The 27766-nt window shown below is 35.8% G+C and overlaps 1 protein-coding gene and 1 pseudogene across 1 annotated transcript; one reads left to right on the forward strand and one right to left on the reverse strand.

Annotated features, from left to right (window-relative positions):
* Nucleotides 1-7767: 7767 nt before the first annotated feature.
* Nucleotides 7768-10562, forward strand: LOC149252024 (luminal-binding protein 3 pseudogene; annotated as a pseudogene).
* An 8408-nt stretch (nucleotides 10563-18970) lies between these two features.
* Nucleotides 18971-24406, reverse strand: LOC149252025 (uncharacterized). The gene is made up of 12 exons (XM_089459644.1): nucleotides 23815-24406; nucleotides 22309-22877; nucleotides 22085-22174; nucleotides 21743-21982; nucleotides 21269-21490; nucleotides 20866-21184; nucleotides 20409-20725; nucleotides 20208-20317; nucleotides 19999-20108; nucleotides 19816-19889; nucleotides 19579-19671; nucleotides 18971-19419 (listed from the first exon to the last, which is right to left on the reverse strand). Exons 1-11 carry the CDS (start codon nucleotides 24113-24115, stop codon nucleotides 19582-19584), a joined length of 2442 nt encoding a protein of 813 aa, XP_089315770.1. The 5' UTR covers nucleotides 24116-24406; the 3' UTR covers nucleotides 18971-19419; nucleotides 19579-19581.
* Nucleotides 24407-27766: the final 3360 nt, after the last annotated feature.

The raw sequence follows: 27766 nt of genomic DNA on the forward strand, positions 1-27766 counted from the left end.
TCTGAACATGTTTCAAATTAGGCACTCGTGTGGAAATGCAGAAAAAGGCCATTGTACGAAAAAAGTTTTCAATGTGCAATTCGCCGCACTTAAACAGCTTTTTGTGCAAAGGAAGCTTTTAACGTGTAGATCGCCCCACTTAGCACAAAAAGCTTATATTGCTAATAATTTAATATTAAATAACACATTTGCTTAATATCATTATTTATGCTTAGATTATTACTAATATTTTACTTGAAAATAATGCATAATATTGCTATTCAATTGACTATATATTTTAGTATCATTCATCAGTATTACTATACTTATCACTATATCATTCATCAGTACTATTGCACTAATCATTGCATCATTCATCACTATTACAACACTCACTATGCAAAGGACCACACAGGCAAACATAATAATATTAATTCAACATTTGTTCAGCCCTACCCCTTGACCCCCCTCAAGGCTTATGCAAGCAACCTGCAACCACATGAATTCTCACATCATTGAACAAAGCAATAACATAACAGTGCCCTACAACCGCATCAACAACTAGCTTCGCACAATCACCTTCGTACAGCGATTTCAATAGTTGGAAGAAACATTCCTAAATAATAATTTAAAAATACAAGGTCTTTTGCACATTCATTACACAGTTTTATTTAGCGCCCTTGTCTATGTAGAAGACCCTGGTTCTCCCACAAATACTCTTCCACACAACAAAACCGTACCAATTACCACATTGCTCATCAATATCACAACATTCACTCTACATAGGACCCCAACTCTCTCACAAATAATAATATTAATTCGACATTTGTTCAACCCCGAGCCCATCCAAACACGTTGCAACCACATCAATTCTCGCATCATTGAACAAATCAATAACAAAACAACTGCATCAATAATCACATCATGGAGCATAGCACTAAGATAATAGTGACAGTTCCAATGCACTCACCAATGCAATTACCATTCACAAAATTACTTTTATTTTAATTTTAAAATGAATTGCCAGGGATTACCAAAAATACAAAAATAAAACTCTCCACCAGGGAAATTATGACCCATCAGAGCTTCATCAACGAATCTAAGATTAGAAATTACATTCGCTGAAAATTCAAAAATTATTTTGAATTTATGCAAAAATAGAAATAATCCCTAACGAGGCAAGGACTCGTACTAAATCAAATTTATTATTTTTGTTATATTCTAATTTTATTTTTATTAATAAAATTATAAACAATTTCTTCCAAGCCAATAAAATTATAATAAACATTATTTTAATAATAATGATTTATATTATCCGAGATGGAGGTGTCAAAAGTGGGAAGTTCGACGACACAAGGCATTAACCGCCCTCCCATGCGGTTATAATGAAGGACCATGGTAAGTACACTGAGCCTAGTGACCTACAAGGGAAGGTTCTCAAAGTACACCAAGTTATTATCATAGTGGTGATGGCTCTTATGCACAATTGTTGTAACGAGGAGATGAGAATTGCGATTCTGGACGACATTACCTACTTTATTCATTCAGTGGGCCTCTCTAGAGAGCCAAGTTGGGGTATCAACCAGGGGAGGGCATCTAAAGTGGCAATCTAACCATATGAACTGGGTGAGCATGCAACAGTAGCTAAATTTGCAATCTAGGAGCCTAGGTCGATTCAAGCAAGGGAGTGGGCTCATCGGTATAGTATAGCTAGTGGCTCCAAGCTTTGCAACATTGCGACTATCAAAGGGAAGGAGTGTGTCACTCCACAAATAACTCGATTATTCCCATCTTTTACAAGGTTTACTATGCATGTTAGAAGTGGATGGTTTGTTAACCAATGTGAAGATCACTTAGTGAAAGAAAGGCCTCTATTATGTCTCAATTGCAATGTATTTTGTGAATTTTGTGAACTTCATCAATGTTAAGTTTTATGGGCTTGTTTTCTCTTTAAGTGTTGCTCTCAAGCACACCCTTGCTTTAGGGCTTTGGGGAGACAACTTTTGCGAGCGGGCTAGACAAGCAGTGAAGGCAAAAGTGTCAAAAGAGGAAGTGGAGGAAGAGACAAATGTGTAGGGAGAGGAGGCTCATGCCCACACCTAGTCTCCAAGTCATGTGGACCAATCATCGTCACTAGCCTTAATAGCTAACCAATTGTGGGATATCACAACGAACCTGGATGCCATCTATGAGCATAGGTATGATGATCAAAATGAGATTATTACTTATTCAATGATGTTCATTACATCAAAGGATAAATTGCGGAGCACCTTGCTTCAATGAAACATAGTCAGTGACTAAACGAGATCGAGGTGAACCTAACATGTATTGACTACTATGTTCACAAAGGGCATGCCCTCTTGTATGCCCATATGGGCTCGCAGCCTAAACCCTCTTTAATATGAAATTAGTTTGTTGTCTTTTGATTTTTCTCGTGTTTAGAGCAGCCATCGTCACTAGCCTTGATAGTTGACCAGTTACGGGATATCGTGACAAACCTAGATGTCATCCATCAATAGAGGTATGATGTTCGAAATGAGATTGTTGCTTATACCAATGATGTTTAGTACATCTAAGAATAAATTCTAGAGCGCCTTACTTTGGTGAGACATAGCTAGTGACATAGTAACAAGCAACTAGATGAGATTGAGACGCAACTAGCACATATTGACTACCACATTCATGAAGTGCATAACCCTCCTATAGCCCCAAATGGGCTCAAAGCCCAAACCCTCTCTCTTTATATGAAATTGATTGGTTGTCTTTTGATTTTCTTTTGATTGTCTTTTGATTTTACTTGTGTTTTGGGTTATATGGTTATATATTACTTTAGGAAATCATGTCAAATCTGGAAACATCTTTGTTTTTGTGTTGCCCTCTTGACTAACAAATCGAGTCAAAGTGAAGCCGAGAGAGCAATAGATCTTTGGAATGTATGATATATCCTTTTGATGAATTAATGAAAGCTTTTTATTGACAAAAAAAATACTAATGATTTATATTCTTCTTTATGATATTTCAAAATAATTAATAAATATATAAAAATTTATCTAATATACATATTAATTAAAATAAAATAAAAAGTCCACTTTTACTATAAAACCTCATTGCCCCGAATAAAATAATCCATTTTTAACATAAAACCTCCTTTCCATTGCCCTGAAGAACAAGAGTAGTATAGCTTTGCATGGGGCCTAAGAATGGCAATAATCAAGCCAAGTTTCGCGCACTTTGGAAAGGACTTGACATAGCTATGGGTAAAGGAATAAAGAAATTGACAGTGCTTGGGGACTATGATAGTAACAATGCAAATAACAAAGGCATTAGCGAGGAGCTCATCTAGTCTTTCCCACAATCGCCCGTCAAATTGCTATTCCGGCATTAAAATTTGAAGAAATCTCACTTCAGCACATCCTTAAATCTCTAAATGTTGAGAGGGACAACTCACCAAGTTGGGTTCACAACTCGAACAAGGAATAATTGAGCTCCAAGATGGAACAAGGCTTACAACGCCAATCTCATAATCAAATTGTATTAGATGAGGATTTCTTGGTGATTGATCAAATTGAATCACATAACATTTGAATTAAGGAGAATAATTACACATCACCAGTTGGTATTACATTCCCATGGGATGCATGGCAAAGGAGGGCCACTGTGTGTCAAGTTCATCTCACAGACGTTGCATATCATGCACAACAGAGATCACACTTAGCTCATAAGCAATGAGAGACGTTGTGATTTAAATGCTCTACAATATTCTCATACACTATTGAGGATGGAACTAAAGTTATTTCGAGGTCATGTTCTTTAATGTCCTCGTGCAAACTCTCCATGTGAGAATGGGCACTATGTTTGGAGATAATTCATAGAGGAACCACTTACAAGCCTTTAGGGAGAGTATCCTTCGACGAGAACAAGAGACATTATATAGGGAGAGCCATGAAGCATCACCGCATGTTTGTTTGCTCTCTTGTTTGAACTCTTTGTTGAAAAACTGGCCACTGATAATGATGGAGTCAAGTAGCTTCCGAGAAATTAGCTCGCTAAAAGAGATCAATGAAAAGCTCTTCAAACTATTAATGGGCATGCACATGCTGCTAAGTAAGAGGTTGGATTTTATCAAGCAAGATGAACTAGCCAGGATGTTGGGCCAAAAATTAGAATGGACGCAGGCCCATATGGAAACTAATATCCTTCTACTAAAGACCATAAATCAAGACATTGCACATCCTTAAATCTCTAAATGTTGAGGGACAACTCGCCAAGTTGGGTTCACAATTCGTACAAGGAATAATTGCGCTGCAGGATGGAACAAGGCTTACAACGCCAATCCCATAATTAAATCGTATTAGATGAAGATTTCTTGGAGATTGATCAAATTGAATCACATGACATTTGAGTTAAGGAGAATAATTACACACCACAAATTGGTATTGCATTCCCATGGGATGGATGACAAAGGAGGACAACTATGTGTCAGGTTGTGGTTCATCTCACAAACACTACATATCATGCATAGCAAAGATCACACTTGGATCATAAGCGATGAGGGATGTTTTGATTTAAATGCTCTACAATCTTCTCAAACACTATTGAGGACGAAACTAAATTTATTCAAGGTCTTGTTCTTTAATGACCTCGTGCATACTCTCCAAGTGAGGATGGGCACAATGGTTGGAAATAATTCATAGAGACACCACTTGCAAGCCAGATTATTACTTGCCTTTAGGGAGAGTCTCCTTCGACAAGAGTGGGAGACAATATATAGGAAGAGCCATTTCCGCATGTATGTTTGCTTTCTTGTTTGAACTCTTTGTTAAGGAACTCGCCACTAATAGTGATGGAGAGTCAAGAAGCTTCCGAGAAATTAGTTTGCTGAAAGAGATCAACAAAAAAGCTCTTCAAACTATTAATGGGCATACACACGCTGCTAAGTAGGAGGTTGGATTTGATCGAGCGAGATGAACGAGCCAAGACAGTGGGCCAGAATTTAGAATGGATGCAGGCCCACATGGGAAGAAGGCTTATCGGCATGGAAACTAAAGACCAAAAATCAAGACATTGCATGGAGCTCCGAGCATGAAGAAACACAAGGTCTACCAAACCCAACAACAATGCTACAAGTAGCAATCGCTTCATGAGTAGCGAAAGACTTTGGAGAGACCTTGGAGTTGAATGTGGTAAGAAGTTGCTATAAGAGGATAAACTCGACCCTAGAGAGCTATTTAGATAATTACGTTGTATGCTTTGCAAGCCCAAGTTAAGTTTGGTGCATTTTGTAAACTATATGGGCATTATCAATGTAACATTGTAATACAAAAGCTCGCAGTACTACAAAAGCTCGTAGTACTAAAAAAAGCTTGGTGGTTGAATTTGAATTTTGAAACTTTTAATGATACATAAGAATGTAAATGGTGTTGGCCATGAAAACCAATCTTTTTAATAATAATATAATAACCGGTTTGTTTAAAAAATATATATATAGAACATAATAATGATTCACAACACACTTTGTTTTAGTATCAACGGGATTTTACTTTTCCCTTGTCTTACCCATTCAATCCCCCGTCTTACCCATTCTATTTGGTGATTTAGAAATCCCTTGTCTTACCCATTCAATCCCCTGTCTTACCCATTCTATTTGGTGATTAAATCCCCCGTCTTACCCATTCTATTTGATGATTTGATTGATCCATCGCCTTCTCTGAAAATCTTGCATTTACTAGGCAACCATATTCATCTCGTTGTAATTACTTTCTTTCACTTGCCTAATGTTCGTTGCTACTACATATTCTTTTCATCACTCTTGCACGTCATGGGAAAACAAGGAGGCTCCAAATCCATTGTATGCAAACATACACCACACCTAAAGTTACGCGCTGAAAACATACTCTAAACCGCCTCTACACTCGCTCCAAATGCTCATCTCAAACTGGCATATTATTATCATCAACTTTGAATACCACTTAATTCTTATCATCTCAATCGAAAACTATAGATGAAAAACATAATCACCCATAACATGGGGGTAAAATAATGAATAATGAAATTATAAAATACAATAAATTCCAAATAAATACCACCCAATTCCTATCACAAATTCTTTCCATTTCCCTAACAAATTGAAAAAACCTCATCATCGGCATCATGAGAATAAACTATCGTATTACATAAAATATCAGAGTTCAAATCCTAGAACACAATGTATACAAAAATATCACGATGCAAAGTATACAGAAACATATTATTATTGTTGTTGTGTTGAAGAAGTCCATCCATGTTTTACAATTTTTCGGTTTACAATTACTACCTAAGTAGCGACGCCCAGATGGTGGAAGCAGTAGTAACAGTGGACACGGCCATTAGCACCGCCCCATCCATCTCGACAAAACAAGAGGTGGAGAAACATGAACAGGACAAGCAGCAGCCAAGGAAGAGCAAGAAGAGGTGTTTTGAGTGCAAAAGGCAAGCACCGTTTGATGGGCTTTAAGTGCCACTATGGTGACCTTTTTTGCACTTAACACAGGTACTTTGATATGCATGACTACTCTTTTGACTACAAGACCACCAACCGCCTCGCCATTCTCAAGGCCAATCCCGTCGTGAAAGCCCCTTAAATCGATAACATTTGGTACGTTCTTAAATCGATTGCTTTCCTTCTTGTTCTACTATTATTGTAGGGAGAATCCTTGGCGGCCGTATGAGCAACAACGCGTATATATATAAATCCATATTCAAGGGTGCTTTGCTCTTGAGCATAATGTGTTGTCGTCGATGATCCAGCGCAAGAATATGATATGAATAATTTAACTTGCGTTTTTCAATGGATGCTCTGCTTCTCAACGACTATGGATGTATTCTCCCTGTATTGGGTCATAGTAGCGGCCTTAATACAAAACCCTTTTGAACTTTTAGTAGTCTATTACCATAAAGGCTATTGCGTGCATGGACCTTACTTATGGTGATGAAATCCTCTGTTTTAAGTTTTATGGGTTTTCACTCACCCAAATGGGATGATGTTTTAAGTTTATGCGTTTTTACTCACCCATCTTGAAATATAATTTGAAGGTAGCATTCTGACTATATTGACAAAGGAGCTTTTGTGGTTTTGGCTACAAACAGTGATACCCATCTTGGAAGTAATCTGTCTGGCAGTTTTACATTACGACAATGGTTATCATTGACTTTTTTGGTTGGCTTTTGAGCTTTGAACTTACTAGGATGTACACTAATATGTGAGAGGATGTACACTAATATGCAGGTGAGGACTTTGACCAAAGGACAATGGAATATTTCATCAAATTGATCAAGAAAAAGCACGGAAAGGATATTAGTAAGGATAACAAAGCGTTAGGCAAACTGAGAAGGGACACTGAGCGTGCTAAAAGAGCCTTGAGTAGCCAACACCAGAGTCTCTCTTCAACGGCATAGACTTTTCTAAGCCTCTTACAAGGGCTCGCTTTGAGGAGATGAACAATGACCTTTTTAGAAAAACCATGGGTCCTGTTAAGAAGGCCATGGATGATGCTGGTAGAGTGACGCTGGTCTAAAGAAGCATCAAATTGATAAGATTGTTCTTGTTGGTGGAAGTCCCCGTATTCCTAAAGTTCAGCAACTACTCAAGGAATTCTTTGATGGCAAAGAGCCAAACAAGGGTATAAACCCTGATGAGGCCATTGCATTTGGTGCCACAGTGCAACGTAGCATTCTTAAAGGTAAAGTAGGTAGTTTCTGCATTTTATATTGTTCAGCTCTGAACCAAGAAATTTGAAATCTTGTTGCCCTTATTTATGTGCAAAAATACTTTTACTAAATGTGGCTCCTCTAACCTTGGGTATTGAGACTGTTGGTGGACTGATGACAAAGCTAATTCCAAGGAACACTGTTATTCCTACAAAGAAGTCTCAAGGGTTTACAACCTATCAGGACCAACAAACAAGCGTGTCAATTGAAGTTGGTCTAAAATCTTTTATATCATTCTTCAAAAAACTGCTTGATGGGTTATTTCAATTTTTACAATATCACGAGCGTATGGAGGATGATTGACTCAATCATTTTCCTTTGCAAGTCTTCAAAGGTGAACGAAGTTTAACAAAAGATTGTAGAAAACTTGAGAGATTTGAGCTCTCTGGAATTCCTCCAATTCCAAGGTTTGTTTCTATTCCTTTGTTCATGTCTCTGTTTTTGGTGAGTCAAGTCTAGTGGACTGAAGAATCAAACCTGTAATATGTTGGCAGGGGAGTTACTCAACTTGAAGTTACATTTGAAGTGGATGCCAATGGTATCTTGAATGTTAAAGCAAAGGTCAAGGACACAGGAAAATCTGAGAAAATCACCATCACAAATGACAAAGGAAGACTGAGGCAAGAGGAATTTGAAAGAATGGTGAGAGAGGCCGAAGAGTTCACAAAGGAGAACAAAAAGGTCAAGGAACATATTGATGCCCGTAACAATTTGGAAACATATGTTTATAACATGAAAAACACAATTAACGACAAGGACAAGCTTGCTGTCAAAATCAACTCCAATGATAAGGATAAAATGGATGCAGCATTGAAGGAGGCCCTCGAATGGCTAGATAAGAACCAGTCAACCGAGAAGGAAGATTACAAGGAGAAGCTCAAGGAAGTGGAGTATGTTTGCAACCCTCTTGTGACCAAAGTTTATCAACAATCAAGGGGATCCTCCTCTAAAGGAGACACTGATGATGATGATTCCAATGATGAACTTTAAATAGGTGTTTTTCTTGTTGGATTTTGGTTTTGAGCAATATAAAACACTGTAGCCTATAAGATGAAATTTGTCGCTGGATGCAGCATTGAAGGAGGCCCTCGAATGGCTAGATAAGAACCAATCAACCGAGAAGGAAGATTACAAGGAGAAGCTCAAGGAAGTGGAGTATGTTTGCAACCCTCTTGTGACCAAAGTTTATCAACAATCAAGGGGATCCTCCTCTAAAGGAGCCATTGATGATGATGATTCCAATGATGAACTTTAAATAGGTGTTTTTCTTGTTGGATTTTGGTTTTGAGCAATATAAAACACTGTAGCCTATAAGATGAAATTTGTCGCTGGATGCAGCATTGAAGGAGGCCCTCGAATGGCTAGATAAGAACCAGTCAACCGAGAAGGAAGATTACAAGGAGAAGCTCAAGGAAGTGGAGTATGTTTGCAAACCTCTTGTGACCAAAGTTTATCAACAATCAAGGGGATCCTCCTCTAAAGGAGACATTGATGATGATGATTCCAATGATGAACTTTAAATAGGTGTTTTTCTTGTTGGATTTTGGTTTTGAGCAATATAAAACACTGTAGCCTATAAGATGAAATTTGTCGCTGCGAAAAGCGCAAATAATGTAGGATGAAATTACTTCTGCAAAAAACAAATATTATCGATTTATTTTATCTGTTAGGACTAATGTAATTGTTGAACATTCAGACCAGTAAATCACCTATTAAAGGATGAGAAATCTAGCATCAAGATAATGCCAACAATTTCACACCTATTGGTGTTGTGTACTTGGTGGAAAGGAATTCACTTAAGCTCCTCTAGAAAGGAATGTAGTGGGCTCAATGCAATCTGAGTTTTTGACTTTTTGGAATCTACGGAAAGAATGCAGTGTGTTCATAGTGAGCTAATTTACATATCATATTTGCTTTTGTTATGGGCTAATTTACATATCATATTTTTATTCGGCCATCATAAGTACATTGCGGGAATTAACAAAGAACAAACCATAGTAGTGTAGTATGTCTCTAAAACCATTTGGCTTCTATAGGTCTCTAAGACCATTTGGCAAGAGTCGAAAACTAATTTTCCCCACAAAAATACTATTCTGGAAGGTATTATGTTGTTATCTATTGGAAGATATTATGTTGTTCAAGGTGATCAGTCGACAATGAAGGTATTATGTTGTTGTCTACTTGAACGTATTATGTTGTTCAAGGTGATCAGTCAACAACAATGAACGATACGATGAACAATGTGTGCTTCAAAATATCAACTAAGCTCTCACATTTGGAAACCAATGTACAAATGTGTTCCTTGTCCAATTTAAAAAAACGTTTACAATTTTTCTAATTTAAAAAACATCCTTTATGCTCTCAACTCTCATTTGGAAACCAAAACCAATGTATAAATGTGTTCCTTAGTCCAATTTTAAAAACCTCAAAAAATTTTCCAATTTAAAAAACAAAACCAACGTACAAATGCATTCCTTGTCCACTTTAAAAAACAACCTATCGATATGTTTTGCACTTTTTGAGACAAGGGCAATTGCAAATAATAATTATTTATGCTGGTCTACCTTTTTATGGTGCTGGTTACATCTATCATTGTTGTAGTCTACCTTTTTATGGTGCTGGTTACATCTATCATTGTTGTAGTCTACCTTTTTATGGTGTTGGTTACATCTATGATTGTTGTGCCGGTGTAATGCTGGTTACATCTATCATTGTTGTGCCAGTGTTGTGTTGGTTACATCTATCATTGTTGTGCTGGTTACATCTATCATTGTTGTGCAAGTGCTATGCTGGTTACATCTATCATTGTTGTGCAAGTGCTATGCTGGTTACATCTATCATTGTTGTGCTCAATTCATCGTGTACCTAAAACAATCAATTATTATAATATAATGGATTAATTTCAATTAAAATTTACAATTTCATATTCATTATATTTGAGGAAAAAAAAACATTTTTATAACTTATAATTACAATGGATTAATTTCAATTAAAATTTACAATTTTATATTTATTATATTTAATGAAAAAAACATTTTTATAACCTATAATTATAATGGATTAATTTGAAATACACATTATATATAATAACATAATAATAACATCTAACATCTAAATATATATGATAAAAATATAATATAACATTTATTATATTCCAACATTTAAATTAATTTTATTTTTTTAATATATAGTTCAACCTATGATTTTCAATTTAAAATTAAAGATGATTTTCAATTTAAAATTAAAGATTTTAAATATATATGATAAAAATATAATATAACATTTATTATATTCCAACATTTAAATTAATTTTATTTTTTTAATATATAGTTCAACCTATGATTTTCAATTTAAAATTAAAGATGATTTTCAACATTTATTATATTCCAACATTTAAATTAATTTTATTTTTTTAATATATAGTTCAACCTATGATTTTCAATTTAAAATTAAAGATGATTTTCAATTTAAAATTAAAGATTTTAATTTCATTGCTTGGGTACCACATCTTATGTATAAAGCATGGCATTTTCATTTGATTTGGTTGTGTTGCTGGTTTTTTTAGCTTATTTTTTTATTTTATTTAACATGTCTCTAAAATTAGATTCTTATTTTTATATAGTTTATTAAAAAAATTTATTTAAATTTAAAAATATATGAATGATTAATATTAATATTAATATTTTCTTTTCTTCTATTTATTTATAAATATTAATATAAAAAATTAATTTTTTTTAATTTGATATATCAATTCGAATAATTAAATATTATAAATAAAATCTTCCACTGATTAGCAAGTTCTTTTCTATATACTAAAATTTCGAACATTTGATTTATCATTAAAAAATAATTTTAATATTAATATAAAAAATTAATTTGATATATTAAATCGAATAATTAAATATTATAAATAAAATCTTCCACTGATTAGCAAGTTCTTTTCCCTATACTAAAATTTCAAACGTTTGATTTATCATTAAAAAATAATTTTAATTTGGGTGAAAAAATGTGTTTCTATTCGGTTAAAATTTTTAACACTTAGTAATCTTTAATTCAAGTGGCTTTAAAAAATAATTTTAATTTGGGTGAAAAAATGTGTTCATAATCTGTTAAAATTTAAAATTTCTTAACACTTAGTAATCTTTAATTTAAGTTTAAAATTTCTTAACCCTTAGTAATCTTTAATTTAAGTTTAAAATTTCTTAACCCTTAGTAATCTTTTATTTAAGTGGCTTCAGATTTATTTAAATCAATTAGAATTTTTTACTTGTTTCTTTTCTAACATAAAATTTTAATTTCAGTGGTTTCAAACTTATTTAAATCAATTAGAATTTTTTACCCTTATAGTGGTTTCAAATTTATTTAAATCAATTAGAATTTTTACCCTTTTTTAACATGATTTTTATTGGGTTATACATATATATTCCCAAATAATTTAATTTTGATTAGTTGAGATTAAATTTGGGAAATTTATTGATTTGACTCATTTTGAATGATTGGTTGGATTTTATTATATAAATAATCTATAAAAACGAAGAATAATAATTTGTACAATTTTGATTAAGGACTTATTTTATTTTGGGCAATTTATTGATTGAGTTTAGTTTGCATAATTGAATTATTATAACATTTATTAATTTTTATTTTATTTATTATTATAACATTTCTATCGACCTCTCTTTGCACCTTTTGGGGCAATTGCTAGTTCCAACATATAATTTGTACAATTTTGATTAAGGACTTGTTTTATTTTGGGCAATTTATTGATTGAGTTTAGTTTGCATAATTGAATTATTATAACATCTATTATTTTTTATTTTATTTATTATTATATTTCTATCGACCTCTCTTTGCACCTTTTGGGGCAATTGCTAGTTCCAACATTGCAAGCTTACTATCAGCCTCTTTGCACCTTTTGGAGCAATTGTTAGTTCCAACATTGCAAGCTTACCTCTCTTTGCACCTTTTGGAGCAATTGCTAGTTCCAACATTGCAAGCTTACTATCAGCCTCTCTTTGCACCTTTTGGGGCAATTACTAGTTCTAACATTGCAAGCTTACTATCAGCCTCTCTTTAGAGAGAGGCAACACATAGACTGACAGCGCCGTAGCAACACACCTCGACAGATTAGCACATAGGTATAAACCCAATGTCTATGGAGCTTAAGTATAAAGCCTCTCTTTGCACCTTTTAGAGCAATTGCTAGTTCCAACATTGCAAGCTTACCTCTCTTTGCACCTTTTGGGGCAATTGCTAGTTCCAACATTGCAAGCTTACCTCTCTTTGCACCTTTTGGGGCAATTGCTAGTTCCAACATTGCAAGCTTACCTCTCTTTGCACCTTTTGGGGCAATTGCTAGTTCCAACATTGCAAGCTTACTATCCGCCTCTCTTGGCACCTTTTGGGGCAATTACTAGTTCTAACATTGCAAGCTTACTATCAGCCTCTCTTTAGAGAGAGGCAACACAGAGACTGACAGCGCCGTAGCAAGCTTACCTCTCTTTGCACCTTTTGGGGCAATTGCTAGTTCCAACATTGCAAGCTTACCTCTCTTTGCACCTTTTGGGGCAATTGTTAGTTCCAACATTGCAAGCTTACCTCTCTTTGCACCTTTTGGGGCAATTGCTAGTTCCAACATTGCAAGCTTACTATCAGCCTCTCTTGGCACCTTTTGGGGCAATTACTAGTTCTAACATTGCAAGCTTACTATCAGCCTCTCTTTAGAGAGAGGCAACACAGAGACTGACAGCGCCGTAGCAACACACCTCGACAGATTAGCACATAGGTATAAACCCAATGTCTATGGAGCTTAAGTATAAAGCCAATGTTTTTCGTATAAACCCAATGCCTATAGAGCTTAAAGTATAAACCCAATAATTTTTCATTGTTATTCACATAGAATCAAATAAAGCACATACATTTTCATATTCAATTAAAACCCCGTAACGGTGTTTTGCTTGTAAAGGAATAAAAGTTACAAAATGAGGATAACATAAGCTCAAAGCATAAATTTCGATGTGTTTACAGAAAGAGGATATAAGAGCTCCTGTGTCGAATTACATGAGAGGTCCGAAAACCTTGCAGTTAAAAAATTGAAAACGTACAGCGTTATAAATGCATTTCTTATTTTTTCGCTTTATATTTATCGGATCCAACATGGAGGTCAATTTCTTATCCACCATGCAGGTCAGTTTCGACCATTGTTACGAACAGTTGTAATAAAAGTTGTAATAAAAAATCGCATCACATTGTTTAAAAGTTGTAATAAAATATCATTTATTTTCTTCTTTTCAGTATCAGGAGACATCATCGCTTAAAGTAATTTTCAATTTTTCACTTCCCATATAGGATTAGAGACATTGGTTAAAAGCTCTCATTAAAAAAAGACCTGAATTAGTTGAAAAAGGCCTACTACAAATACCTATGAAAGGTTATGCCTAGTAAGGGAATGAAATCACTACTAGAATGAGAAATTAAAAGGTTAAGGCTAGTAATATGTAGTCAACGTGGTATGAATTGGTACGGAGAGAATGGTGCTGACGTACTTCTTCGGGAATAAATGCTCGAGAATAGTGTTGATGTACACACAGAAGGTTTCGTTCATTGGGGAATAAACGCCGAAATAAGATGCAACAAGGCATCATGAAGAGCCTACTCCCAAGATCGATTTTTGGTACCAAGTGAAAAAAAGGGCTTGGCACATGTATATCCCCGACATCTACCAATAGATTGTACAAAAGTTCAGAAATGGACATCTACCAATTTAGAAATTATAATAAAATCTTGAAAGATATTAAGAAAAAAATTGTCGTCGCCATTCAAATTTAACCATTCTTTAACCATGAGAACTGAAAATATTAACTGAACACAACATGAAAAGAAAAGTTGCATTTTGCAATTAAACAACCTTTGTTTGATGAGCATCCAAAATTTGAATAAATTAAGCTTCTAAAATTTGTAATGATTAAAGAAATGGGTTAACAAAAAAAAGCCACCGTTCAGTTACATTATTGACTTAAACAACAATCACAGACCTCAACAATCAAAAGTCTTACAAGCGCAGTTACCTATTCACAAGCTGCTCAAAAATAAATAGGATGAATTTTACAAACTAACACCATCCAAATGTTGCCCCCTCCTTGCAAAGAGGATATTACTATACTAGGTTTCAAAAATGTATATTATCTCCAGCCTTCACATTCAATAACTGTAGAAAATGCAACACACATTTTCCCTTGAAGATGAGGCAGTCTTGAGATGATATACGAATTATAAGCTTCATAGCAATGTACGTATTTTCCATTGTAGATGGAGTCTCGCAATGTTATACAAAATTAAACTTTTGGTATCAAATACTCTACCTAATAGATAAAGCAGTCTTGAAATGACAGACAAATTAAGCTTTAGATGCAGCAGTCTTGAAATGATACAAAATTAATCTTTTGATATCAAAAATGTAGTCATGCAATACCGCGTTATACCACGTTACATTATCGATTTAAACTATTATGGACTCCCATTTAAAGATAGATAAAGATAGATCTGATAAGCACACAATTACTACCTATCACAAGCTGCTGCCACAAAAATGACACTAGCATATTTAAACAAGTTACAACTGCCTGAAGATGTGAAAACATTTACCATCCAACCAATCCCAATAACAAAACAAAAGACACCACACTTTTTTCTCATATCTCATTGGTCCACCACAAATAATGACACTCGCATATTTAAACAAGTTACAACCGCCTGTAGATGAAAACATTTACCATCGAACCAATTCCGATAATAAACAAAAGACGGCACACTTTTTTCATCTCATTGGTACAACCAATTTAACATTATAACCAGCATAGACAAATACTTGTAAAGACATACCAAATGACACTGATTTGTGTCAGTGTGAGGGACGTTGACAAGAAAAAAGTAAACAATCAAATACAGAAATTCATGTATGATATCTTCTTCCACCACAAGATAATATTCGATTAAAATTACATGTCATCGCTGGCAAGATGTTTACTTCTAAAGTCAATGCCAATAGGGCATAAATTAAGACTAATGAATACAACAAGTACCAAATCTGAAGATGACCGGTATATAGATTTGGTTATAAACTATGTTGAAGTAAACGTGACACTGTAACCTTAAAATATTAACCGCCTAATGTAAAAGGAAATAAAACCCATCTACAAAGTCATAAGTAAATAACATGACAATCTGTCAGATGTTTCAAGCCGGCAAAATAACTGTCAAATTAAACTCAAGTGAATTAATAAGACAATGAAAACAGCAATAGGTTGTAAAATTTGGATGCATGGTTCCCTGTTATATACAATGGGAGGGGCTTCTCTTGCTAAAAAGAAACAACTAAAACATAAATCACACAAACTAGCAGTCAGGGCAAACAGAGTTCTTAAGAGCCTAGAACAACTCTTCAATATTATCTGCCAAGGAGTCCTAGGAATATAATCTGGGGAAGATAGTTAAAAAAAACACTAAAATCTAATAAAATGAAAACACTAATAAATAGCAGTAATATAAAACTTGATTGCAAGAATATATACGAAGGTTGCTTATTCATGTTAGACAAAACAAACAGCCAACACACCTAAATCACATACCACATATGTTAGAGATGAAAACATAGTCACTCCGGATGATAAAAAGATAAGTACAATTCCTCCCTTCTAAAATGCATAATGTAACATCAACCAAAAGGAATAAATTAACTTCTCCTTCGAAATAGCCCAACTCTGATTTGGAACATAACATCATCCTAAAGAAACATGGCACAAACCCAAATAATTATAAAAAAGAGGTTTGTGTGCTAATAAGGTATCATAATCCACCCATGAGGTGTAGACCAGTTGGTTTGAGTGGGGTTTAGTCCCTACCAGGACTCAGGTTCAAAGCTCATGCAGAAAGGTTGAGGATTTCCAAGGGACATCTAAGCTCAATCAAGCTTCACACAATCCTGATGATGGCATCCCACTAGTGGGTATATTGTTCTTCCATCCAATAGATGGACTGGCCCTTGCCTAGTTTAGAGAGACCTAGGGGAAAAAGTATCATAATCCTAAAAGGGCCTATATTGTTCTTCCATCCAATAGATGGACTGGCCCTTGCCTAGTTTAGAGAGACCTAGGGGAAAAAGTATCATAATCCTAAAAGGGCCTAAAAGGAGCAAGGACATATGACATCAAGGATATTTGTTTTGATCTCTAACACGTGTTATGTGATTGCAAGAATGTATACGAAGGTTGTTTATTCATGTTAAACAAAACAAACAGCCAACACACCTAAATCACATACCACATATGTTAGAGATCAAGACATAGTCGTTCAAAACCTGGGATGATAAAAAGATAAGTACAATTCCTCCCTTGTAAAATGCAGTAACATCAACCAAAAGGAATAAAGTAATTTCTCCTTCGAACATAGCTCAATTCTGATTTGGAACATAATATCATCATAAATAAACATGTGGCACAAACCCAAATAACTATAAAAAAGAGGTTTGTGTGCTAATAAGGTATCGTAATCCATCCGTGAGGTGGGGTTTTAGTCCCCACCAGTACCCAGGTTGAAACCTCATGCAGAAAGGTTGATGATTTACAAGGGACATCCAAGCTCAATCAAGCTTGGCACAATCCTGATGATGACATCCCACTATTGGGTAGATTGTTCTTCCATCCAATAGATGGACTGGCCCTGGCCTAGTTAAAAGAGACCAAGGGATAAAAAGTATCATAATCCTAAATGGGCTTAAAAACATCAAGGACATATGATATCCGTGTAATACTAAAGGTGTATTTGGTACTAAACCTTCCCATTCAGTCATACTATATTAGGCAACCCGTTCAAATGGAGGTATAAAAAATTAGCTAAGACTCCCTCTAAAATCAAGATAATGTCATAGTCAATATCGTACACGAGGGACCACTACCTCCGCTTCTTGAAGATATGCATAAATATCATCCTAGCATACTGACAACAATGCCGCATATTTTTCTCGACACTATGCCAGCAGATTCACCACTGCAAATATACCTTAACCATATTGTTGCAGATATACTTCAAATATATTTATTGATTGCTTCAGATATGCCTCAACCATTCAACAACTGTAGACATGTTGTGGACAGTCCTTTTGCAGCCAACTAAAGGATCATTACTATTCAAACACTTCACAACCATCATGAAGGTAGCACATTGTCATTTGTATGCATCAATGCAACAGAACTACTTTTCTCACTGTCAACAAAATTACTAATAACCAGTGTTACAGAACTTGTCTAACACTACTCATGTGGCACAACAACGTATTAAAATTTTATAACATCGCGCTAGGAGAATTAACGCATCTCCGTGTATTCCAATCAAAATGGAAATGACACATCAACACTTCCAAGTTACTCCACCCAAATAAAAGGAACTCCATATTGCCGGCTAAAGGATTTCCATAGGGAATGGGTATCGAATCAAACACAAATTATGACATGTCCCAGATCCATGATGCATGAGCTTCATGATGCATATTTTTCATCAACCAAGGTTGAAGCAAGTACCAGTCATACACTGAAATCTTAAGAGAGAATCTAATTTATGCCACTGCATTTGACTATTCAACTCAATATATAATTTTGCTCCAATTGACTATTCAACTCAATATATAATTTCTTGTCTTTGCTTTTGAATAGTTATCGTTCCCACATCTCTCATAGCTAAGATAAATCATGTCTTCTCAATAGTGTTACCATTAATTAAGCCAATTTAATTGAGAGAATTCTCAACCTCCCCTTGAGAGAATGCCTTATATTAACTCGGGAGTCTTGTTCTTTGAAGAGAGAACTTTACTTCATACCAATATAATAGAATTAATGATCATAATAACCTAGCCTATCAAACAATTAAAAGGCCTCACTATTCAAGCCTGCCAGGGTGTTTCAAGGTGAAAGAGCCTCATACCTAATAATTTCACTGACAACTGAAAATCAAGCAGGATAGCACAAAAGACAAAAAAAGGCCTCCAATAATCACACGATCTTGCCAATTTGGGTCTAATGTCGTTGTTCTTTGTTCTTAATTGTCATACTTGCACAGCAGAGAAAGGGCACAGTAAAGTACTTAGCAGCAATGGCATACTAAATCATTCCATGTCGCCATCTAAACCTTAAACTTGGATATATTTGCTGCTGTATAATTAAAACCCCATCAATTAAAGCAGCTGAGATTGCACTTATATGTAAATATTTGCAGAGCACCTTAAAACCATAAAACTGAAATATACTCTTACATGCACTTTCAATTGCATAAAATCTTTATCTGTCATAGTCCTTGCACCACAAAATCCTACCAAAAAAGAAATAATCTTGGCTACATGTAAATAACAATTGTCTGAATTCATCTCCCGCCCATATATCATCCCACATCAGGAATCAAAATATCTTTTGCCACACACTGCTACCTTCATTATCTTTTGAAATCTTTTGAACCCATTACTTGTAGCTTGTCTAGTTTTATGGCGCCCACTTACATCCATCCATTAAATTCAACCTCAAATCAAAGAGGCTTCTTTATCAATAATAACTGAAGGCTGGGTTTTAGCTGGTGAAAACTACCAAAGTAATCATACGCATCACAAGCTCTGAATCTATGCCAGCCTACAACATCCTCGTGAACACAAATCTGTATACCATTGAGATGTGTAAAGATACTTGGTTCAATGTTACATCTATAAAGTTCACTAAGCACCCAGTAAAGCTCTATAAATATCAAATAGTCTTTGTTACCAAAAGAATAAGTCCTATCTGAGTGTCAACGAAAAAACAGAGAAAGGTAACTCACAATTTAATAATAGGATCCCGAGCCACTGCCAGGTAAGTATCCACTACCCATACTGCGGCTTGAATACAGAGAAGAATAAGAACCTCCGCCAATCTGTAAGCATTAACAATGTATATCAAAAGTATATCTTTAATAAGTACAGCAAAACACAACATAATTAAGAATAATAATATATTCAATAGAACGCCAGCAACAAGTCCCTACTCTATACATTTCAAAAGTGCTAGTTTAACATACATCAGCCCCACTGGACAAATAATCATTGGCATAGCTTGAATATGTTCCACCAGCTTCACTGCGCCCAAGAGAACCTATACAGTATATACAAAAAAAAAAAATTGACAAGGAATTCAAAAGACAATAAGCTCTTATAATCAATAAACAATGCTGGGACAAGTAGTGGCACTATAAAATTCTTACTGTATGGTTTACTTCCTCCATAGCCCACACTAGATTGGTGTCCATCATATAAGCCATACGAGTCCTGTCTAGCACTACCCGTATAGCCTAGCTGGGAGCCTCTCCCAAGTCTGATCATAAAAAAAAAGTATGCAGTGTCACAACAAAATTAGTATGATATAACACTGTTGGTAATCCATAATAACTAGGATGTCCAAATTGATTCTCACCTAGTGGATTCACCATAATCCCCATAGTGTGATGCACTACCACTGACACCGTATTCTAAGCGCGGCCTCGAATTCCTCATAGCTGGTTCTTCATATCTAGGTGGTTCTTCCTGACAATGAGAAAGCACGACATATACTTTAGAAAAATACCCTACAAAGAGCACCAGAGACAATAATATAATAAAAGCACCAAGAACAAACCAGTGCAGAATATGGACGTTTTGATCCAGAAACATTATCATAATCACGACCACGGCTATCACGATAAGGCTTATCCATGCGTCGACCATAGCTTTCTTCTGGATATGGAGGTCTACGTGACACGCCTCGAGGAGGTGCATTGTCTGAATAGCTACTAGACCAGCGATTTGCATAACTATCTCTATAAGATGAACGCCTTGCAGCAGCAGCACGAGTTGCAAAATCAGGATCTGAACGACCTGATCGCACTTGACGATCATTGTACGGTTCATCTCGTCTTCCATAATCCCTTCTTGAATTACTCGGATATGCTGGAGCTTAACAAATTTATGCCAAACACATAAATTTAGGCCAATCAGCAGCATAGAATAGGCTAATAAACAAATTCAAATCCTTCTATAAATGGAAACTTATGCCTTGAACAATTGTTTATCAGTTTCTATTGACTATTAGTTACCTGGTGGGCGCCTATCTCGTACCCTTTCAAGTGGTGGCGGGCGCCTACTTGGGAGTCTCTCCGATATAGGTGGATATGCTAAACTGCGTCCCAGAGGGCGCTTTACTCCACGACCTCCAATTTGACCCCCTCGTCCAGTGAAGCGACCACCACGACCTCCAAACCTCCGAGGTTCAAAATGGGCAGGGGCACGAACCCATGGGCCCCTGCCACCCCGTGTACTGCCACGACCACGCCCAATTTTATAACCACCACGAACACCATGTTTCAATAATCTTCCTTTTTGATGAGGCTTTGATAATCTTGCCTTCACCTTGACCTGCAAGACAGTCACACTTTAGCAGGGAATACAAACATAACGCTCACCAAAAAGTATAAACAAATAACGACAAATTAAGCATACCTTATTATCACCTTCTCCAAGCCCATTGTTATTAACTCCATCTATACATGCTACTGCAGCATCATGGGTTGAAAAAGTAACAAATCCAAAGTCCCTCCGCCTAGCAGAAGGCATGTTGCGTGCCAACTGGATTTTCTCGATATCACCATATTTCTTAAATTGCTCTTTGATGCGATCCTCATCCCAGGAAGGTGGTAACCCATCAACAAATACGGTCTTAACCTGGAGTAGTGCAGTAGAAAACAAGGATTCAATGAGAACTCTTCAACCACAGCAATTTTAGTGCTAGTCACAGGAACTTTTTTTTAATCATAAAACAACAATTCGATCCAGCATAATGCTGATGGCAACTATATGCGATAAAGCACTAAATTCCCATCTTAGCATAAATGAATAACAAATTCAACTGTTTATCTATATCATAGCTATCCTTCCTATCAATCCAATATCTAATATATCAAAGATGGCATATACCTGTGCCATAACTTCCTCATCAGGCTCAATGAATGTCTCTGCGAATGAGACCTTGGCAGTTTTATCAGTACCTAATACAACATCTCGCTTTTGCAGCCGTTTGTATGCATTCATGGCATCTGAACGGGCTGAAAACTCTAGAAAGGCGAAGCCACGATTCATTCCCTCGTCTTTAGGATCTTCAACCAGAGTTAAATCCTCGATATTATCAATACCAAAGCTTTTCAACTTCCCTTTTAACTGAAAAACAATCAAAAATATCAATTACAAAAATGTTACAGAATGCACATTAAAATATTTTGACCAGCTAAAACGTGTTGCAGACTTGAGAAGAAATCTTACAGCTTCCTTTGTCCACGTCTTACATATATTACCCAGAAAAATTGTGTCATTGTCCTGGCTAGGTGAGACCCCACAAACTTTACCCCTAACCTGGAATACAAATAGGGTACACGTGATTACATCCTTGAGCAAATCAAAGGAATGCTTAGGATCACACTGCATACATAAAAACTATACAATTGCAACAAACAAAATGCCTGTAAAACAGTTAATCAAAAAAACACCTGTGGATTCTTAAGTTCTGTGCAAGCTCGCTTAGCTTGATCAACAGTTGCATAACGTATAAAGGCAAATCCCTTGTTTTTCTGTGTTTGGGGATTCATCATAAGTCGGATTTCAACAACTTCGCCAACTTCACTAAATACTTTTCTCAGATCTTCTTCAGCAGCGTCCTTGTCAAGGCCACCAACAAATACTTCAAATTCCTTTCGCTTGCGCCTTTCTTTGACAACTTCATGTTGTTCATCCTCTTCTTCACCTTCATGTTCCTCACCCACTTCCTCTTCTTCACCTTCACCTTCCATCTCCTCCCCCTCACCTTCCTCCTCTTCATCTATACCTTCATCATCTACACCTTCATCACCTTCGTGTTCTCCCTCGCCCACCTGATCTTCTAGTTCTTCTTCCTCATCTTCCTGTGCAACATAATCCTGGTCCAGATCGATTGCTGCTGCATCGTTCTTTGGACCTTCGTCATCCTCTTCTGGCTCAGATTCGGAGACGTTGTCATCCAACTCTAGTCTCTCACCTTTGTCATCCTCATCGAAGGGAGGCTTTGCTTCCTCCTCGGCATCTAATTAGAATTGAAAAAATGCAACGATTTCATTTAAAGAAAAAAATATGACGCATATATTTTACACCAGAACCAGAACGTTATATATTTAGAGCAATTCCAAAGCCAAAGATGTTTAGAACCTAATGTATTGTCCCCATTCGATTATATTTTTTACAAACAAATATTGTAGGCAATATTCAATTTGATCCAATATGAGTGATACACTATCAACAAATGTTCTCAAGGTAGCTACCCTACACTATTTAAGCAAATGATGTCATATGCATATCACAAGCAACCGCTTTAAACAAGCTATAATCAATTAGAAAAAACAAATATACCAATGATGGTCCAAGATGTAATATGGAGAGGACATAACGTTTCATATAATGCGTCATCAAACCACAAAGACAGGCTTTTCGAAGTTCTTGACACGGCATAACATTTCACGCAATTGATCATCAACCCAAAAAAAAATGTACACAATAATTTCACAGACAGTTATTACGCAAATTCTACATGTAATGGCATATTCCACAGACAACTATTACAGGGCTTGTTTAAAATATGTCTATGTATTGGACTTGGTAAAGGATTTGAGTATGCATAACCACGCAAAAAACATACCAACAAAAAACGAACATCACCCAAAACGTAATATTGACGCAGCATAGCATTTTACGCTATAAATTATCAAGCAAAAAAGATAATAAACAAAAAGAACAGTAGACCCATTGATATCACAGATCCAGGTAAAAAATGCGCAATTTATGAAATGGGCAAATTTCATTGCCGAATGTAAAACTACCCTAGCTTTTCTAGGAGCAGCCGTCTATTTAACGGCTGCAAAAATGCCAATAAAACAAGAAAAAATGACAACATCAAAGCAAAAACGCTAAATTTAAACGCCACCAAACGCCTTATACCGCTTAAAGGAAAAACCCTGAATTCCTACCTTTTGTAGACGCAGGTTCATTGACAGGGGCTGGCTTCTCTGCAGCAGCCGCATCATTGGTGGACTGCTCTTTCAAATTTCCAGCTTCTATACTTTTCTCCTCGTTTATCAATACCTCGAGAATCTTCACGTCCTCTACAGGAGCCACTTCTTCTGGCTTCTCCACATTTTCAACAATTTCAGGCTCGGGCTTTGGTGGCGGGGTCTTGTTAGCACTCTTAGGGGTTTTGTTTGGTGTTTTCACGCCGGCCTTTTTGGGAGCTGGTGTTCCCGCCGGCTTTTTCACTGCTCGGGGCGGCATGTCTGCTATAAAATGCCTAAACCCTTTAAAGATAGTAGAAATGGGATAAAATCTTCACAGCAATATTCACGGACTGCTTATACTTGTGCTTCCTGCTCCTTTTACCGGATTAGAACGAGCTCATCAAATGGCAATGGCAGTTGAAACATAAACTTGCAAGTAAAACCCTGGACGCTCTGACCCACGAACCTTTGTGGACTGTATCGTTCTAGGTCGCAAGAAGGGCGAGATAAAATCAGGTTCAAAGTTTAGCGATCCTTTTATATATGAAAAGGAAGAGAGTCGAAAAAAACCCTAAACACCAGAAGCTGCACCGACTCTCTTATTAAACTCGGGTTAACTTTATGCCTTCGAGGTTATACCGCTTTAAAATGGATGCGTGAATAATTCCAAACGCTTATATTCGGATGGAATGATTTTCCGCTTCTCATCGTCCCTAAAGATAAAGGAGGTGTTGTGGAAGAAAGGTAACGAGATTCGTTGGACAAACACCGGTGGCACTATTCCTAAATCTATTCCAAACATCAAACATCAAAATTTTGGGCTTTTTTAATTAAGTTTTGTTAACGGAGGGGTGTATGGATGGAATTTGATTAAATTTTAAAATATGATTATATTTTTAATAATAATTTGTTCCTATGTTTCGGTATGTTTGGATAATTATGTTAATATTATAAATAAAATAAATATATTTTTTAGGTAAAAAAATAAAGTTTTGATGGATTAAAAAATATGAAAAATTAATTAATTGTAGTGGAGCATGATACAATTAAAAATAAAAAATATTTTATTTTAATTTTGAAAATTGTTAAATGATTTTTATATATAAAAATAAATTATTATCTATTTTTAAGGTCACAGTTGAGCCATGTACAAAATTGGTGTATAAAACTTTTTTTTTGTCGGACGAGGGATCTACCTCCGGGTAATGATTTGACTGCTAAGTTTATGAAGGTATAGATACTCTAGCCCCCTCTCGTTTTGAACTTGTGACCTTTTAGGAGGAAACACATGCTCTTAACCATTAGGCACATTCATGTTGTGAAGAGCTTTTTAATGGAAAAATCAAATAAAGAATGCCTCAAATTTTCCTGTATTTATTTTTTGGATCATGTCAACACCTAGCGAGAAACTTCCCCATAGATGTTGCTACACAATAGGCCAATTTATCTCATTGTTAAAAGAGAAGTGCATAATTTCATAGTCTCATGGAGATACTTATGCAAATGATCCTATAGAGAAAGAAATATTTTTTGTGAATCCTTCACTTCCAATCTTTTATTACAAGTACAAAGCAATATAGTTTCCAAATTTGCATGTTAAAGATGGCATGGACTGTAATGAAAATTAACTTAATTCTCCTTGTGACAACATTATCAATCTTCACCACAATGGCAATGATCACGAGTTTGTCTTCTATGTCAGAAGAGGACTGTGAACAGCAAGCAGGTTGAGTGCTTCGCCTCAAAGGGTTGTGTTGTAGCACATGGGATTTGTGAGGCAACACACAAGCCCATTGTAAGCATGGTTGTCAAAGCCAATTCGAAGGAGGAAGTTCGTCTTCCACACCCATCCCTGCCCCCAACAAATAGAAAGTTGCATCCATTATGATTGAATATTTTTTCTATCAATTGTTACAGGATGCCCACAACATACAGGGAGTTGTATCCATCGTGACCAAAGATCTCTTCAATCAACTATTGAAGCACATAAATGACAACAAATGCTTCTCTAAGGGATTATATTTATAAGTTGTTTTCATTACGACTGCCAATGCTTTCCCCAACATTAACACCATCGGTAGTCTCACCACTAACAAAAGAGAGGTTTGTTACTTTCTTCGACCAAACCTTCCATGAAAACCTCTACTAATGTGTGCACTTCCATAACCATTCATTTCATTTTTCGATTTGGCTTTTACGCGACTTTAATTAGTGAAGAAATTATATTAAACGAATTGGTTTGAACAAATTGGTGGCGGTTAGCCTCAAATGGATTGTACACGTGGGGTTGGTGCTTTAAATATGAGCGTTATGGTGCACTCGAGGATTGTCACCAAGCAATGGCCATGCAATTCTAAAAAGAAATATTATGGATGAGAACCTTTTCAAATAACATGGTTGGTGTTATATGTAATGTCACCAGCTCCCCACTCAATATCACTCAACCATCATAGCTTAATTGTAAATTAAAAGTAGTTGCAAAAGCGCATGACACAAATTTGTCATAATTTTTTTACCCTATGCCTAGCAATTATAGTTAACATGAATGCAACAGTACATGCCATGAATGTGTTGCTTTGCATATAAATTATAAAACATAATATCACAGCAGAAATGAATGCACAATATCAGCGATTAGCCAAAACCCTAAAACTAGGGCTTTAACACAAAAACAATAATTAAACACAACATGTAAATATATAGCCATCTATAACAGTTTAGGAACTTATCTAGTAATTAAAAGTCGATTATCTCCAAGTGTTGGAAAAATGCAACAAGAAAGTTTCAATTTGACTTTGCCTTGGTCAAATTGAGAAAATTCGAAATTTCCACGTCACCAAACAACTTGGAAGTAGTTAACTGAGGTGACATGGCTCTTTTCACTCAGTTAACTCAGTATATTCGAGTTAGAGGGCTTGGAGTTCAGTTATGCATGTGTGATTGCTAATTTGTAGCAATCCAGTTTAGTTATTTCTAGTTTTATTTAGTTAAACTAATTCTAACTGTTGATAGAACTAGTTGGAGGTCAGTTGTGCAGTGGGATAGCAGTCTAACTCACATCATCTAATTAACTGATCAATCAAACAAAAATCGTTAGTGCATGTATAGAACTTAAGTTCCCCAACTGTGGTGGAGACTCCAAGGTAGTGTAACATCAATTGTAGACTAGTCTTGAGTGTATAGGTGTTGCATGCAGTCAGATGATCAACTTTGGGAATTGAGCAAGCATTTTGGGGGGAATTCCTAAATAATAGGGGCCTAATTTCCTCAGAAATTGCACAAGGAAATAGGGGCTCGAGATGAGGTAGAGTTTGACTAAGTCTGGGTTAGAGATTCTCATTAAGCAAAGAGATAGGTAATTCACTTGCAGGTTAAGCTTAGATTGAGCTAGCAATTGTAATCCAACTTTATTCATCAGATTAATGCAAGCAGACATAAGGGGTTTTTAGCAGATTGTTTTCCCCTCGAAAAAATATTATGCATGTGTGTTGTTTCTTATTGCATGTGTTGTGATTGATATTCTAAATTTTGAATTGAATTTCTAGAGTAGTAGAGTAGGTTTGTGTCTTGTGATTTAGATTAAAATTTCATGAGAAATTACAATTTTACACCAAGCTCTCCATGTTGCACTTAGCCATAGACCATGTGATTCCTAAGCTCAACCACAGGTCACCCTCAAGCTAGGACAACAACTCCAAAGGCAACAATTAATAAACAACAACAAAAACTCGAGCCACAACACCAACCCTAGCAGCCTTTGTCTCCAGCGGCAGGCTCATGTCCCCCTGACTAGCACCTAAGTAGCATAGCTCGAAACACTCGATGATGCCTACCTTCTAAGGCATCTTACAGTTGGGCGAAACAATCTTCGCCTAGAACTCTAGGAGTCATTTTGTTGCTTGGTGTCCTAGTGTTGAACAACAAAACT

This window comes from Pinus tabuliformis, chromosome 7 (genome assembly GCF_031772625.1).
Source record: "Pinus tabuliformis cultivar Carrire ecotype Pingquan chromosome 7, CPIR1, whole genome shotgun sequence".
NCBI lineage: Eukaryota > Viridiplantae > Streptophyta > Pinopsida > Pinales > Pinaceae > Pinus > Pinus tabuliformis.

Coding starts and splice junctions, on each gene's coding strand:
- LOC149252025 (XM_089459644.1), bottom strand. CDS start 24,115: ATGCCGCCCCGAGCAGTGAAAAAGCCGGCGGGAACACCAGCTCCCAAA. Junction 21,491..21,742: donor ATGAGGAAGTTATGGCACAG/GTATATGCCATC, acceptor GCACTACTCCAG/GTTAAGACCGTATTTGTTGA. Junction 19,890..19,998: donor TGGAGGAAGTAAACCATACA/GTAAGAATTTTA, acceptor TATACTGTATAG/GTTCTCTTGGGCGCAGTGAA.